Source organism: Hipposideros armiger, unplaced genomic scaffold, assembly GCF_001890085.2.
Source record: "Hipposideros armiger isolate ML-2016 unplaced genomic scaffold, ASM189008v1 scaffold_59, whole genome shotgun sequence".
Taxonomy (NCBI): domain Eukaryota; kingdom Metazoa; phylum Chordata; class Mammalia; order Chiroptera; family Hipposideridae; genus Hipposideros; species Hipposideros armiger.
Window position 1 is genome coordinate 4369085 of NW_017731409.1, and position 15903 is coordinate 4384987.

The 15903-nt window shown below is 40.5% G+C and overlaps 1 protein-coding gene across 2 annotated transcripts in view; it reads right to left on the bottom strand.

Annotated features, from left to right (window-relative positions):
- CHURC1 (churchill domain containing 1) overlaps positions 1–6607 on the bottom strand; it is a 19465-nt gene extending 12858 nt beyond the window's left edge. The window contains exon 1 of one of the 2 annotated variants that reach the window (XM_019641332.1): positions 6431–6607. In XM_019641332.1, coding sequence (XP_019496877.1) covers positions 6431–6594 — 164 coding nt within the window. In that variant the 5' untranslated portion in view covers positions 6595–6607. The remainder of the gene's footprint in view (positions 1–6430) is intronic. The other variant, XM_019641334.1, reaches the window with a different exon arrangement.
- Positions 6608–15903: the final 9296 nt, after the last annotated feature.

The following is a 15903-nucleotide window of genomic DNA, read 5'->3' on the forward strand; positions in this document are numbered from 1 at the left end:
GACAGCAACTTGTCTGTTCCCCTTCCCCCAATTCCCCAGCACTGTTCCCATCCCCCAATTCCCCAATAAAATCTTAAAAAAAAAAAAGGTATAAAAATTTCTGTCTTCCCAGAAAGTTCTTTTATGCTTTACAGTCTATCTCTAACTCCTCTCTCACCTGAGGCATCCACCCACTGATCTGATTTTTATCTCTAGGCCAGTTTTGCCTGTTCTAAAATTTTATCTAAACAGAATCATACAAGTATACTCTTGCACCCAGCTTCTTTTGCTCAACATAATGTCCATGTTAGTCACCTGTGTTGCTATATGCATTGGTAGTTTGTTGCTTTTTATTGCCAAGTATTATTCCATTGCATGAATTTATCTGTTGACAGACATTTGGGTTCTTTTCAGTTTTTAGCTATTATGAATAAAGCGATGAATGTCCATGTATAATTCTTGTGTGGACAGACGCCTTTGTTTTGGGTAAATTACTATAAGTGGAATTACTGAGTCATATGGTAAAAATATAGTAAACTTGTTAAGAAACTGACAGTTTTCCAAAGTTTTCCATTTTCTATTCCCACCAGAATGTGAGTTCCAGTTGTTCCACATCCTCACCAACACTGGGTATTATGTCTTTGTTTTATTTTAGCCATTCTAATGATGTAAAATGGTATCTCATTATAGTTTTAATTTGCATTTCTCTGATGACTAATGAAGATGAGCATCTTTTCATGGTGCCTATTCATGTATCTTCTTCTGTGAAGCCTCTATTCAAGTCTTTTGCCCATTTTTAAAGTTAGGTTGTTTACCTTCTTCTTGAGATATGAGAGTTATTATTGAACTATGGGTTCCTTACATGTCTTATATACAAATTCTTTGTCTGATATATTACAAGTATTTTCTCCCTGTCATCGGTTTGCCATTTTTATGGTGTCCTTTGAAGCAGTTTTTATTTTTACAAAGTCCAATTTAACAAATTTTTTAATTTCATTATTTGTGCTTGTCTTCTAAGATATCTTTGCCTATCCCAAGGTTGCGAAGGTTTTCTCCTAGAAATTTTATAGTTGTACTTTGTTGGTTTAGGGTTGTGCTCCATTTTGAAATAAGTTTTATATGTGACATGAAAGATCATTTCATTTACTTCCATATGAGTATTCAGTTGTTCCAACAACATTTATTGAAAAGACTATCCTTTCCCCATGGAATCACATTGGCACCTTTGTGGAAATCGCAAATGACCATAGATATGTAGGTCTACTTTTGACTATTTTATTCCCTTGATTTATAGCTCTATCTTTGCACTAATATCACACTCTCTTGATTACTATAGGTTTACAGTACATCTTTAAATCAGGTAGTCCTATAACTTGGCTAGTTAGCTTTTTTTTTTTTTAAGATTTTATTGGGGAATTGGGGGAGGGGAACAGCATTGGGGAATTGGGAAAGCGGAACAGACAAGTTGCTGTCCTTTTATTCTTCAGTCTAGTTGTGGAGGACGTTGCTTCACTGGCCCATGTTGGTATCATCGTGCTCTTCCTGGGTGAGGCAGATCAGTCGCTGGCCTCTGGACGGCCGCTCACAGCGGCTCTTGGCAGCTCACACTGGCTGCAGGCCGCTCACGCTGGCTGCCGGCCACACACAGTAGCTTATGACAGCCCACTGCAGCTTCACTGCAGCCTATGCTGTTGCCAGCGACTCACGGCAGCCCAGCTCCAGGTCAAGCTGTTGTTCACCATCTTAGCTGTAGAGGGCAGTGTCACTAGCCCTTGTGTGGGATCCGAACCAGGGCCCTGCTGCTCAGAGCTGGAGTCCCAAACCAGCTCTTAACCAATGTGCCACTCGGCCAGCCCTAGTTAGCTTCTTTTTATTTCCATATAAATTTTAGAATCAGCTTAGAAACTTTTACGGAAAAGCCTGCTGGGGTTTGAGTTGAGACTGCCTTGAATCTGTAAAAGCTGGGTGCCAAGGACTCCAAGAAATTAAGGAATGAGAAACAGTCTTAAGAGAATAAAGCTCTAAATACCAATTTCATGTAAACAGAACTCTGAACAGGACTGCACCCATAAACACAGGCATCTTATATAATGTGGCCTAACCTCTGTAATCTTACCTTATAAGTAGGCAGAATGTAAACTCTAAAGTAACACTGAGAGAAGAGAAAAGTGATCTGTGTTATCTGTTGTGAGGTAAGGAAAATACATGCAATGGCAAAACGCAAGTACGCTATATAAGAAACGGATGGGGCTTTCTATTAGGGCTCTGGTCATTTGAAAGCTGTGGGGGTCATCAATGAGGTAAGATTATTAACATCCAAATTTGAGAAAGTAAATTAAAGCACCCAATGTTCAGGGAATCTTTTGAGGCTCTCTTAGTAGGAGGGGGAAAAAATAGAATTCAATCTAAATAAACGCCACAGTAATAACAGAAGCTATAATAGTTTCGAGAAGACAGGGAAAAAAAGCAAACATTAAATACTCTTGGAAAATGTGATTCAGATAAAACCTGGTTGAGGATTTGTAAAGGTATGCAAGTGTGCAAAAATAAATGGTTGAATACTATGATGATAATTAGTATGAGAGTATATTATGATAAAATCTTATAAATTTGAGAAAGTTGCAGTTATTTTGATAAGGATTGAAACAATTTAATTTGTTTTTCCCAGAAAACTAGTATTTCAGATGGTCCACCAAACAGTATATATGTTTTGTCAGGGAATGTTTAAAATTAAAAATGGAGAATATAGTTTTTAAAGAACGAAATTTTAAGAATCTCATGCTCTACCGACTGAACTAGAAGGGTGCAGCTGAAGAACGAAATTTTAGTTTTGCTTATTTTCTCTATTGTTTTTCTACTTTCTATTTCATCAATTTATAAATAATCTTTATTATTTTCTTTCTTCTGCTTGCTTTGGGTTTAGTTTGCTCTTGTTTTTCCAGTCTTTAGTAGAAGGGTAAGTTATTGATTTGAAGCTGTTCTTTTTTTAATAAAGGCATTTAAATGTGCAGAATATCATTTTTAAAGCACCCATTTTACAACTGTTTTACTAATTCTGTATCACTCGGCATTTAATTATTATTTAATGCTAAGCAACAATGAGAGTACATGAACTTTGGTAGCTTAGTTTTAAGTGATATGCATAAAACATGTAATTTCTAATCTAAACATATCACTAATTCGCACTGATCATTTCCCTCTGATTAATCTAAATTAATGATGCATTTCTGTACTGCTGCTACATTACTAAGAAGTTTAAAGCTGAGACTTGAACTACATGAAATATAGGTTTCATTTCCAGTTTGATGTGGAAGTGTCTTGTTGCAATTTTGTGCCTAATGAGTAATTTTAGAAAATGCAGTAGAGTTACAGCTCCAATTGGTTTGCTAAACACTTTCCTGAAAGAAAAAAAATAATTTAGTTCAGTTGAGTAAAAAAAAATGGGTTCAGGAAATTAATATGGATAATTTCCAATTTGATTCATGCTTCAGTTCAAGTTCTCAGTGTAACATTACAAGCAAGTAGGCCAGAGCTCTGTTAGGAATTCATCACTATGTGTTTCTAGTCTATGAAAAACATCTACCACAAAACTCCAGAAAATTTCATGAAACCAAAGATAAATATGTATTAACTACTCATTCTGTACTTAGAGCTTCCCAACATGCTACTCCATTATTTTTCTCTGCCACATTTTTTGAATGAGCGGACTATACTTGCTACCACCATGTTATTACTCTTCCCTTTGCTAAGATAAGGCAAAGTGACTTCTGCTCTTACTGCCCTTAAAAATACCTCATGACTTCAAAAAATCCAAGAGCTGGAAGGATCCTTGGGATTTCAAATGGTCAGTTAGCCTCTACTGAACAACAGGAAGAGTTCAATTCCTATAAGGAAGGGGTTGGCAAACTTTTGAGACGGAACGTACCCAAAGAGCCCCATGTGGCTCACGAGCCGCAGTTTGCCGACCCCTGCTCTAAGGAGTACCTATTCCATTTTTGAAAATCTGTTAGAAAGTTCTTTATTCTGATTCAAAACCCATTAGCATCCACCCACTAATTATTTCTAAATCTGCCTTCTGAAATTCCACAGAAAAGTTTAATTCTTCCTCATGACAGCTCTTTAATTATTTCAGAACATAATAAAATTGGAGAAAAGTGCTTATGAAAGGCACTTTCCTGGTTTTCCAATTACCTCAATCCTTTTCTCTACTTTTCTACCTATACTTTATTTTCACTTTTTAATTTATTCCTTGAAGCTCAGTCCTTGATTCTGCTTGATTCTCTATATTCGTTTCCTAAGAGAATAAATCCTTTCTATTTTGAAACCTTTATTTGGCTGACTCATCTGTGTCAACCTTGCACCCAAACTACAGTCTTATATTTTCACTTGATTCCTTGGGTATTATACTCTCAACCTGAAATAAAACATGATTAAAAAAAAACAATCTGACCATCTGACCCCCAATTTTGGTAATGATACTTACAATTTTCCCAGTCGCCTACACTGAAAACCCTGAGATCATCAATAGCTCTTTCCTTCTTCCCTCCTACATGAAATTGGTTGAAACCTGCTAATCCTTTCTTTGAAATAAGGTCTCCGTTATCTCACACCCACATTACTGTTGCCATGGCTCCCCAAATACTCTGGGGGAGGGGGGGCTCTCCTTTTACATTTCCCCCATCCCATCGTTTCAACATACAGCCATAAGATTCGTTTTCCTAAATAACAGATTTCAGAATAATTTCCCAATTCAGTTTTGCTTGATGGCTGCCCAATGCCCAAAGTGTAAAATCTAAACTTCTCAACATAACCAAAATTTTAAGTCTCTTGATTAGCTCAACTCTTGAGAATCCAACCTAATCTCTTTAATTCTCTCTACTGCAAACATCTCCCTCATGGTCTCTGTAATGTACAGTGTTCATTATGGGATTCATAAACATCTTTTTAAACTTTAAAAAATGTATGAAATAGAACACAATACAGAAGAGTGTGTGAAACATAAATGTACAGCATAATGCCTCTACCTATTAGGTGCCAGTAGTACCTCCAGATGTGACAACCAAAAATTGTCTCCACACATTGCCAAATGTCCCTTGGGAGGCGAAATCGCTCCTCCTTCAGAGCCATTGCTCCAATTCATTCACTTTCATTACTCATTCATGGTGTTGCATTCTATGACTATATCACACTTTTCCAATCTACTAATACAAATAACGCTGTTAGGAACATTCTTATAAAAGTCTCCAGAAACATATGCACATGCATTTATATCTCTAGAATGGGAATTGCTGGGTCATTCGTTATGCACATCTTTAACTTTATTTGATAATGCTAACCCTCTTCTCAAAGAGGTTGTACCATAGTGAGTTTTCATGTTGTAATATATCCTCCCCAAAAGACTGTATTACTCAAAATATTAAGAGACAGAAGCAACTATAGAGATTTTCTACTTCCCAACCATTCATTACAAGAATCCTTGTACTTGTCCTTGTCCCCCAGCCTTCAGCTCCTCCTTTCCTTCTTTTCGACCCTTGTCACAACTAACTTTCATCTCCCAACTGAAGGAAGTCCTTTCTTTTGGAAAATAAGTGTTCTCTCCTATTGCGCTCCCCTTTCTCTAAACTCGAGTGGCATTTATGGACTGTACTACTCATTTCTTGTTAATCACATACTCCCCTAAAATGTAAGATCTTAGGCAGCACAGAAGCTGCCTTTTATTTCTTCTTTGGTACGCCTCTCTGGCCTAGCAATCTAGCTAGCTCGTTTATATGAACACATATAAATGTTCAGTAAGTACACCTTGAATGAATGAGAGTAAACAAGCTTCTGGCAAGCTCCTGAGCTTGAGAGGAACAGAGATTTAAAAGAAAGTAACAACAACAACAAAAAAAAAAAACAAAAAAAAGAAAGAAAAAAAGAAACAAACAAACAAACAAAACAGCCAGAAAACCTCAATTCTAGTTTTGGCTCTCAATACTGACTACAGTGTGAACTTGGGCAAGTGATTTCCCCTCTCTGGGCATTCGTTTCTTCATCTGCAAAACTGGGTTTGAACAAATGACCTCAGAGGTCCCTTCCAGCGCTAGAATTCAGGAAAAAGATTGAACTTCATCAAATCAAACTTGAGGATGAGACCAGGGGTAGGGGGGGCGGTGTCTGCTGTCGACTGGGTTGATGGTAGTGGGGTTTCTTTTGTTGTCCCCTGGAGCTAAAGAGAAGTAAGGGGACGGCTGATGTCAGCCACACGGGCGGGGACGAGAGGGAACGGACCGCCGCAGGCCGCAGCCGCTGTCAAGTGCCTACATACAGCTACCGGGTCACTGGAACAGGCAGAGCCGCTGAGTCCGCCCCGCGCCCGGCCTCACAAGGAAGGCCGGCCGGCGGTCTGAGAAGCCGCAGCGGCCGGCCACCGGCCAAGGGAGCGGGAAGTTCTCGGCGCCCACTCGCTCACCCGGTTGGGATATTCCTTCTCCACACAGTCCCCACACATCGCGACGCCGTTAACAGCGAAGGTCCTGCTGTGCTTCCGGGAAGACGACACCTCGCGAGAGCTAAGGGAAGGCTGCCGCATGCGCCCCAAGTACTCAACCTGGAGGATTTAGTCTCGGAAACCATCGAAGTCTCCGCCCCTTAGCAACTGTTGTTAGAGAAGGGCCTCGTCTCTTAGGCAACAGCGGTAGGCACTTGGGAAACCTTCCGAGAAAGAGGAAGGGACGGGGACTCTATGGCAGGAAGGGGAAAGGGACCTTGAACTGAGCAAAGTTCTAACAGGCGCCTTCGTCTAAGTCTAGGCTGACAGAAAGGCAAGTCACAATACACAACAAAGGTTCCTCACGTTCAGCTTTGTTTCAGCCTCTCAGCTGCCTTGCCTTATTCCACATTAAAGCTAAAATTATAATTTCAGTATTTTTTTCCTTAACTATTTCTTAGGGCAGTGAGAATGATAGAGCAGATCTCAGCAGCTGAATAAGCAATAACTCAAGTGTTTGGGAAGAGGCACTTAGAGCTTTGCACAGTCTCCTAAAAGAACACTTAAAATGTTAATAATAAATGACCATCCCAGAGTCCTCTGGAGAACATAGCGATGGGAAGCGCATTTCATTCTGTATCACGGGAGCACCTCAGTGGCAGGCATAAAGTATGTAAATAGAAAACGGGCAGGTCAGTTATCCCTGCATCATTTCCCAATCCTGTGGAGCTCAAAATGTGTGTGACTGGTGCCCTGATTCTTCCTTAATAGCCATTTCAATGCAAGCCAGTTTAATTGGGTTTGCTAATATGGGAATTCTGTCTCCACTGAAGTGCTGAAATTGAAATATCTTTAATATTTCAACCTTTGGTAAGGATCTGCAACAGTCACCAAAAGTCACAGGTGTACTAAGAAGCAGTGCAGGAATTAGTGCCATCAGAGTTTACTCTATTCTTGTAATAACTATAATGCCTTCCACTAGTATGACATTTTCAGCCTTTCAGTGTCCTCATTTCAGTTTCTAATTTTATGCTTTTACAACCCTGTAAGATTAGTAATGTGAACCCCAAGAAAAAATATATCTGCCAAGAAGGGCTTCTTGTGGTTAACTGGGACCACATTCATAAGCAGAGTCTAGCATCCATTGCTGACAGCATCCTCTGACACACCCAGCACTTCAGGGAAAAGCCACAGACTGGCCTCCCAGCCTCCTGCACTGTGCTCCTGCCACCTGAGTCAACCCTTACAAGAGAGTTGTTTTGTTTTGTTTTGTTTTGTTATTTTTAAAGATTTTTATTGGGGAATTGGGGGAAGGGGAACAGCGCTGGGGAATTGGGGGAAGGGGAACAGCAAGTTGCTGTCCTTTTGTTCTTCAGTCTAGTTGTGGAGGACGTTGCTTCACTGGCCCAAGTTGGCACCATCATTGCGCTCTTCCCGGGCGAGGCAGGTCAGTCGCTGGCCTCTGGACGGCCGCTCACTGCGGCTGCTGGCCGCTCACGCTGGCTGCTGGCCGCTCACGCTGGCTGCTGGCTATACACGGTAGCCCATGGCAACCCTGCTGCAGCAGGGGCTGCAGCCTATGCCATCGCCTCAGGGCAGCCCAGCTCCAGGTTGAGCTGTTGGTCAGCAAGGGCAGTGTCACGGGCCCTCATATGTGGGATCCGAACCAGGGCCCTCTGGCGTCCCAAGCCAGCTCTTAACCAATGCGCCACTCAGCCGGCCCACAAGAGAGTTTTTGATACGCTATTTCCTCAGTGGACTGAGACCTGCCTCTTCTGGAACTGTGTAGCTATTTCCTCATTTACATCTATACTCACCAATCAGAGCTGCTCCATGACAACCAATCAAAATGTGTGATTCCAACCAATCAGGACAGTGCCATTTGGATTCCTCAACTGCATAAAAATGGACTAATTGGAAACCAGGGTGGGAACTTTCTATATAAAAAGCGGACTCCCCTTATTCTCAGTGGAGCACAGTTTTGGTTTCCACCAGAGGCTGTATTTCTCTGGTTTGCAAACTGTTCACCTCAATAAAGCCTCTTCTTTTCTGCACCTCAGACTGGGAACTTTTGTTGACAGTAAGAAAAGTATGTCTCCCCTTTTCAATGAGGAAACCAAGAAAATAAGTTGTTAAGGGTCTTGTCTATGGTAACGAAACTACTCAGTAGTCAGTCAGGACTAGGATCTGTTCCTACCCTGGGCTCAACTTCTTTTTAACAGTAGCTAGTAGCCACATAATAGCTATGAAGCTCTTTTAATGTGGCAAATCTGAAATGAGATGTCTTGTAAATACATCCTGGACAGTAGATTTAGGATACTTAGAAAAAAAGTGAAATATTTTATTAGCAATTTTTACATTGACAACATGTTGAAATAATTGGGCTAAATAAAAATATGTTATTAAAATTAATTTTACCTGTTTTTTTTAATATGGCTACTAGGAAATTTTAAATTACAGATGTAACTTGCATTATATTTCTACTGGACAGGGTTGGTCTATACAATTCTTTTCTTGATTCATTTTTAAATGCATCCTCTGTTTTTAAAGCCTGATGCTGACTTTTAATGTTACTAACCACTGTATTTATTTTATTAAATTCTATAGACATTTGTTGAGTGCTTTTGTTGTGCAAGGAACTGTGTGGACAACAGGAAGATGAAAAAGACATTGTCCTTTCCTACTCTCCAGATATTCACAATAGAATCTGAGAGATAAAATGAGCACAGTACCTATAATTAGTGGAAGCTTATGGTTTTAGAGCACCACTGCCAGATGGGGGACTGAGAAAGAGGAATTTGGGCCTTAAAGAATGTATAGGATTTCAAAAAGCGGAGAGTTTAGCATGGGAATTTCAAGTGAACCATACCAACGAGTTTGAATTTTATCCTGCAGTTGATAGGGAGCCACTAAAAGTCTGAGTAACACAGTGTTATCAGAATTGTGGCTTAGGAAGATTGTTTTAACAGCATTTTATTGGGACAGATTGAAACTGGAGGAAATTGGACATGCAAAAGGCAGACACTAACATGAACCACAAGGGGGAGATGTATAGCTTTCTATACATCACTAATAGAGAACATGCATGATTTTTTTTTAATTAAATAAATAAATAAAATTACACTGCAGTCAAAGATCTCAATGGCTAGGTTCCTTGGTATGAACTGATTTTATGTTCTGAGGTATGAAAGGCAATCTACATATTTATGAGCATCTTTCTACCTTCCCAGAGTGATATGATACCTTGTAATTAAAATGAGCAAGTGAATAAATAGGTCATCTTATTCATAGTCACAAAATTTCAAGAGCTAATGGCTATCCACCCAATGAAGTTCCCCATTCAAATCTAATGAAGTTCAAGGAAGAGAGTCAGCAAATGAGACTATCAGGAGGAGGTAGATAGGACCAGAAATTAAAGTGTAATTATGGTAATAGGAATATGAAAGTCTCTGAGGTTGACAGGTGGAAGAAAGGAAAATGGAGGTTACAAAGCAGGGGATTAGCACCTAAAAGGAAGGACCGGGCCGGCCGAGTGGCGTGTTAGTTAAGAGCTGGCTTGGGACGCCAGAGGGCCCCGGTTCGGATCCCACATATGAGGGCCAGTGACACTGCCCTCTACAACTAAGATGCTGAATAACAGCTCAGCCTGGAGCTGGGCTGACAGGCGACCGCGTAGGCTGCAGCCACTGCTGCAGTGGGTTGCCATGGGCTACCGTGTGTAGCCAGCAGCCAGCGTGAGTGGCCGTCCAGAAGCCGTAGACTGATCTGCCTCACCCGGGAAGAGCGCAATGATGGTGCCAACTTGGGCCAGTGAAGCAAAGTTCTCCACAACTAGACTGAAGAACAAAAGGACAGCAACTTGTCTGTTCCCCTTCCCCCAATTCCCCAGCACTGTTCCCATCCCCTAATGCCCCAATAAAAACCTTTTTAAAAAAAAAGGAAGGACCAAGTAGTGGTATAAAATAAAAAAAAGTTACAAAATATCTATTTTCTCCTAGGTAATTATGTAAAATAAAGTTTATAGGAACCATTTAAGGATTACCTTCTAATAGAATGTCCTCTTAATAAACATGTGATATCAATAATGTATGTCAAATATACCTACATGTTGCAGTATATGCATGAAACTATCTCTTGGTGAAAGGAATTCATTTCTGTAACTCTAAATGGTAAAGTGGTTCAATTACATATGCTAAACTACATCCCCAGGACAAGATTAAAGTTTTCCCCTAAGAATGCAGTTTAAATCTTTTTCTAACATCCCCTTTCTAGTACCTTTTTTCTTTTGCCTTTTGTGAAGCCCAAAGCAAAGAGGCTGGAAGGGTGAAATGCTGAGCCTAAAGGGTTTAAAGGGGTGAGGAAATACCCCAGAGCCTTTATGGTATTACTATCAGACCACTTTCACAGGTGGAGGGAAGTTCATCTCCAAGCATAGAGCTCATCTGCTTGGTGAAGGTATGTGTCATTCTTTCCATTATCTCAGGGGAAATGTGACATAGGAGCAATTGTCTTTACTGCATATCACCTGCCTGGGATGAATGAATTAGCAGCAATTCTGGGTTAACACTGTGAACACAGCTGAGCCTAGCTGAGGGGGTTAGGACCACTTTTTTTTTTTTTTTTTTAGTTCACTGGCCAAGTTGGACTTTCTTCCCTTTGCAGTTCTCATAGCTATTCAGATTGTAAACTCCAGCTTTTAAACACTTGGCATTTAAAAGCAAGGGAATAGTTACTGTTTCCTCTTGATTCTGTTTTCTTCAGCTCGCCTCGCTTTTCACATACAGATGATCATTTCCATATACAATTTTCACAACATGTGTGAAAATCTCGGATGTAGTGGCCTTGGGGGAAATATTATCTCTCAAATCTTACATACATTGGGATGAATTTAATAATCAAAAGGTAACTGGGTTTTAAATTTACTTTTATTTCTAATGTGTGCCTGAAGGATATAGTAAGACTCGGAGCAGACTTTTCCCTGCCACCTGTATCAACTCTGAGAGGTGAAAGAGTATGGAATTTTCAGAGAAGCTATAGGAGTGAGGAAAGGGAAGTCAAGAGACTCCTATTTTGTCCTGGAGAGTGGCCAGCGGAGGCAAGGCTTACTTCAAGGTAATTCAGGCACAAAATCCATAGGAATCAGGAGCTTGGGTAGTTTTGAAAAGAGTAGTTTTAACTTGGAATGGAGAAGGGGTACATAGAAACTGCAAGGAATATTTGGGAAATGACATGGTGATTTAAAGTTAAGATTTTAGATTCTGGTCCTAATTGTATTTTAATAACAGTAGGACCATATGCAAGTTGCTGATTGGCTGGACTTCAGTGGTCTTATCTGTAAACTAATGACAATGGTAAATATACCTGTCTCACATGGTTTTATAAAATGATACACAAATGGTTTAGGTATATGAGGATATACAGATGACTCAAGGGTGCTGAGAAAAATAATAGGTCATAAGCATGAGGTCTAAGGTAAAGGCAGGATAATTAGAAACAGGGGATTGGTAATGACTAACAGCCTGCCCAATGTGTGACTGTGTATCTAGCTGAATTGGGTAATATGAGACTGTGTACTTTAATTTGTACAAGGTGGTTTGTATGCACTTAAAAAGACTGAGTGAGCATGTTGTGTTGGAGAGGACACCGTGGGGGCAGAGTTGTGTTAGGGAGGAAAACCATAGAAGATGGAGACAGAGCAATAAGCAATAAGACTAGACTCCTCAGAAAACAGACTTGGAAAGTCACCCAAAGATACAAAGAGGCGGGGAGCCCTATTCACAGATTCCCAATCCTTCTTCTGGTTCCTTGTACTTCTTTCTCTCGACAAAATCTTCTTTGAGAGCTAATGAGAAAGTACATACCAAGGTTTGAGAGAACTGAGGCATATTATTAAGCAACTACCTAAGACAGTGCCAAGAATGTAACAATTAAAATAGATCTCATCATGTCACTGCTTTAAAAAACTCCATGATTCCCCACTGCCGTCAGGATAAAGACCAAATTTCTAACAACAGCATTCTAAGCCTTTTAACATTTGGCCCTCGTCTGCTTCTCTCACGTCATGTCCCGCCGTTCCCCACCTCTTCTTCTGCTCTTCTGTCCATGTCATAACACATTACCGATTTATAGTCTCACCCAAGTTCTCATGGCCCTAACCACATCAAATTCTTTCAAGTTTTCTTTCTAGCTTTTGGTGTGCTATTCCCTCTGCCCAGAATGGCCCTGTCGCTGCTGTTGAAGTCATAGTTAATCTTTCTGACATGGTTCAAACATCACCTATTCCATGAAGAGCAGATAAAGGTTCCCATTCTAAACTCCTATAATATTCACTCCACTATTTTATTTTATGTTTGTATTCATTCCACTCTTACGGAATGTACAGCCGCCACTTGACTGGGAACTGCTTGAGAACAATGCTTGTTTCCCAGCTTTTAACATTTTCTGATTGACACCCAGTGAGTGCTCAGTAATATTTTTTGATTGATTACAAAGCTGAACACACGATTTCACCCATTCCACCACCTACCCCAAGTTCTATGGCCCAAAGCGGCCACCATTCCACTTATCTCATCTAGATGTCACCCTGTTCACTCTAGGTCATTGCTTTCAAAGTTTTTAATATTTGAGAAGGAAACCAAATTTTTTTAGGAGAAGGGGTTTGGGTTTAAAAAATTGTTTTAAGCCCCATATCCTCCAATTACTCACCAAGAATTTATTGCTAACTCATGTCTTCGTGCTGTGCCCACCAAAAGGAAGATTGTGCCTCAGGCGTGGATGATTCAACAAAGGAGCACAAGGTGCCCTAATATCATCATTCAGTTTAACACCTCATTGCTCTCTAGGAAATGATCTGTAAACTTAGAGTTCCATTTGTCACCTCATTCCTGGAAATTCAGCAACATCTTCCTGACTTTAATTGGTTCTATACACTATTTTGTCTTTTTCTCTTATACATAATTGGATCCATGGTGGTTTGTTGATTTGGGTTGAAAGAGGGTAGATGACTCTTCCACCAGTGTGGTTTCTTAGTCCTCTCTCACCAATTCAGTTAATACTTGAGATGCCTACATCAGAGAACCTTTCATTACAAAATTTAAAATAGTGCTCAAAATGTAAATATACCTGGAAGAAGTAATCTGCTAATGTTAAATGCTCGGGAATTCAATTTGATTCAATTCATACAATGTTTGGAGTACCTGCTTTATGCCTGCCTTCAAATAGCTTACAACCTGGGGTCGGGGTGGGAGTGGGGGTGGAGAAAAACAATGATCATAATTAGTGTAATAACTGCTCTTAGGGATGCCAGTGGGGCCCAGAGAAAGAGCAGGCATCTCAGTCTGAGAGAGGTTGGCAAGAGGAGGCACACCGTGTCAGCAAAGATTTTCCAAAAGAGCCCGTGCTTCGGCAGACTTTATGGACATTAGGGGATGTTGAGCAGGGTATTCCCAAGACAGGGAGAATAACATGTGCAAAAGTACAGAGACATGGGCAAACATGTTTGGAAGGCTGGTGCATAAAGTAGGTAGCCTAGACCTAAGTAATGTTCAGCCCTTTCACAGGAAGGATAAAATTTCGACCATCAAGTCAGGGGAGACTGACGTCATAATTATGCCTAACACAGCCCTGATGGAAGTTATCATGTAATGGATTTTAAAATTGCTCAGGCTTCTTCCTAACGTATCAGTGTCACATTTTCCACCAAAGTGGCTGTGTGGAGACATACACAGGTAGATTCACATCCCAACTCCGTCACTTATTAGCTGTGACACATTGGGCAAGGTACTTCTCTGTGCCTTTGTCCTTCTTTGCAAAATGGGAATACACCTACCTCTTCCAGTCGCTGTGAGAATTAAAGGAGATAATCTACTTAGCACAGGGCCTGATATATGTATTAAGTATTTCAAAAATATTGGCTATGTTGATGAAAATGAGTCCAGAGAATCTAATAAAGATATAAGGATAAGTGATTGGTAATCAAGGGATGGCAATTAACAGCAGCCCCAGAGAATCCCAGAGGTAGAAGAACTCCCAAACTGTTATCTAATATACTCCTCTGCATCTAAGAAGATCAATGCTTAAATCAGCAGTATTAGGCCCTGCCTGCCACCAAGGGCCCTAAATATATCTGAAGAAAGATGGGAGAGGGGAGAGGACAAAATGAAATCACCAGCAGAAAGAAGGGAATAAGAGGAAGCAGAATGACCAGACAAGGGAGATAGGAAATACACTACGGAGGCCCATCTGTTGCATATCCCTGGATTAAATCTTCCAAAGACAATGACTTTCTTCGAGATAAAAAGAACCAGATGAAAGGTTTGGTAACTACAAGAGGTCATATATTTAATACTTCCAGAGAGGTCTAGGTATAAAAAGATCCTAAGTAGAAGGAAGAAGGACATCTTGGGAATGTTTGGGAACTCTTTCTAGGGAACTCTTCATCGAACACTGGAGAATATGAGAATTTCTAGATAGGTCATTGTGTTTATCAAGAATGCTGATGTCAGAGGGCCGGCTGAGTGGCTCAGTTGGTTAAGAGCTCGCTCAAGAGTTTGAGCTCTGAGCAACAGTGGTTCGAGTCAGCCCAAGCTGAGCAGCCGCGGAGCTGCCAACAGGTGGCGGGATGGCTCAGCTAAAAAAAAAAAAGAATGCTGATGTCAGGAGGGGCTCAGAGACTGCTACCTGATAGAAGCAAGAACATTAGGACAGGGGCCGGCCAAGTGGCTCAGTTGGTTAAGAGCTCTCTCAAGAGTGCGAGCTCTGAGCAACAGGGTTGCCGGTTCGATTCCCGGCAAGAACTGAGCTGCTGCTGAGCTGCCAACAGGTGGCAGGATGGCTGGCTCGGCTAAAATAAATAAATAAACAAACAAACAAATAAACATTAGACCAAAGGTTTACAGATGAAATCTCTATGAGAACCAAATTTTAGAGGAGTAATCTTAGAAGGCAAAATTCCTTAAATGACTCCATGTAAAAAATAGATGAATGCGAGTCACCCACTTGGCAGGAGGGATTTTGGTAAGGCCGAAACCATCAGAGTTTGAAGAAAATGGTTTTTCTTCCAGGAGCTTTTCAACATCCACTCATATCCCCATTTGATTTTGACTTGATGATCTTCGGTAACATGGCTCTCTGTTAAATATTTACTCCTGAGAGATGATTTTATCCTAATTCTTTCTTTCCCACACGTCTTTCATGTTTTCAGTTTGTGTTCTAGTTTATTTTTGGAGCCTGAGCTCTCATGGCTGTGTGCTGTCTTTTTCTGTCTTTAGGCCTTCTTATTTCTCCTCTGGTTAATGGTAGGTTAGCAGGGATAATGGGGCCAGATGTTAATTAAGCAAAATAAGTCAAGCAAATCAAAACTGCCAAATATTTGGTTTCAGGTTAGTTAGCCACAGCAGCATTTTCTTAGATGCGGTTGTATTTTGATGTGTTACGTAAGTTCTCTGGTTGGGGCT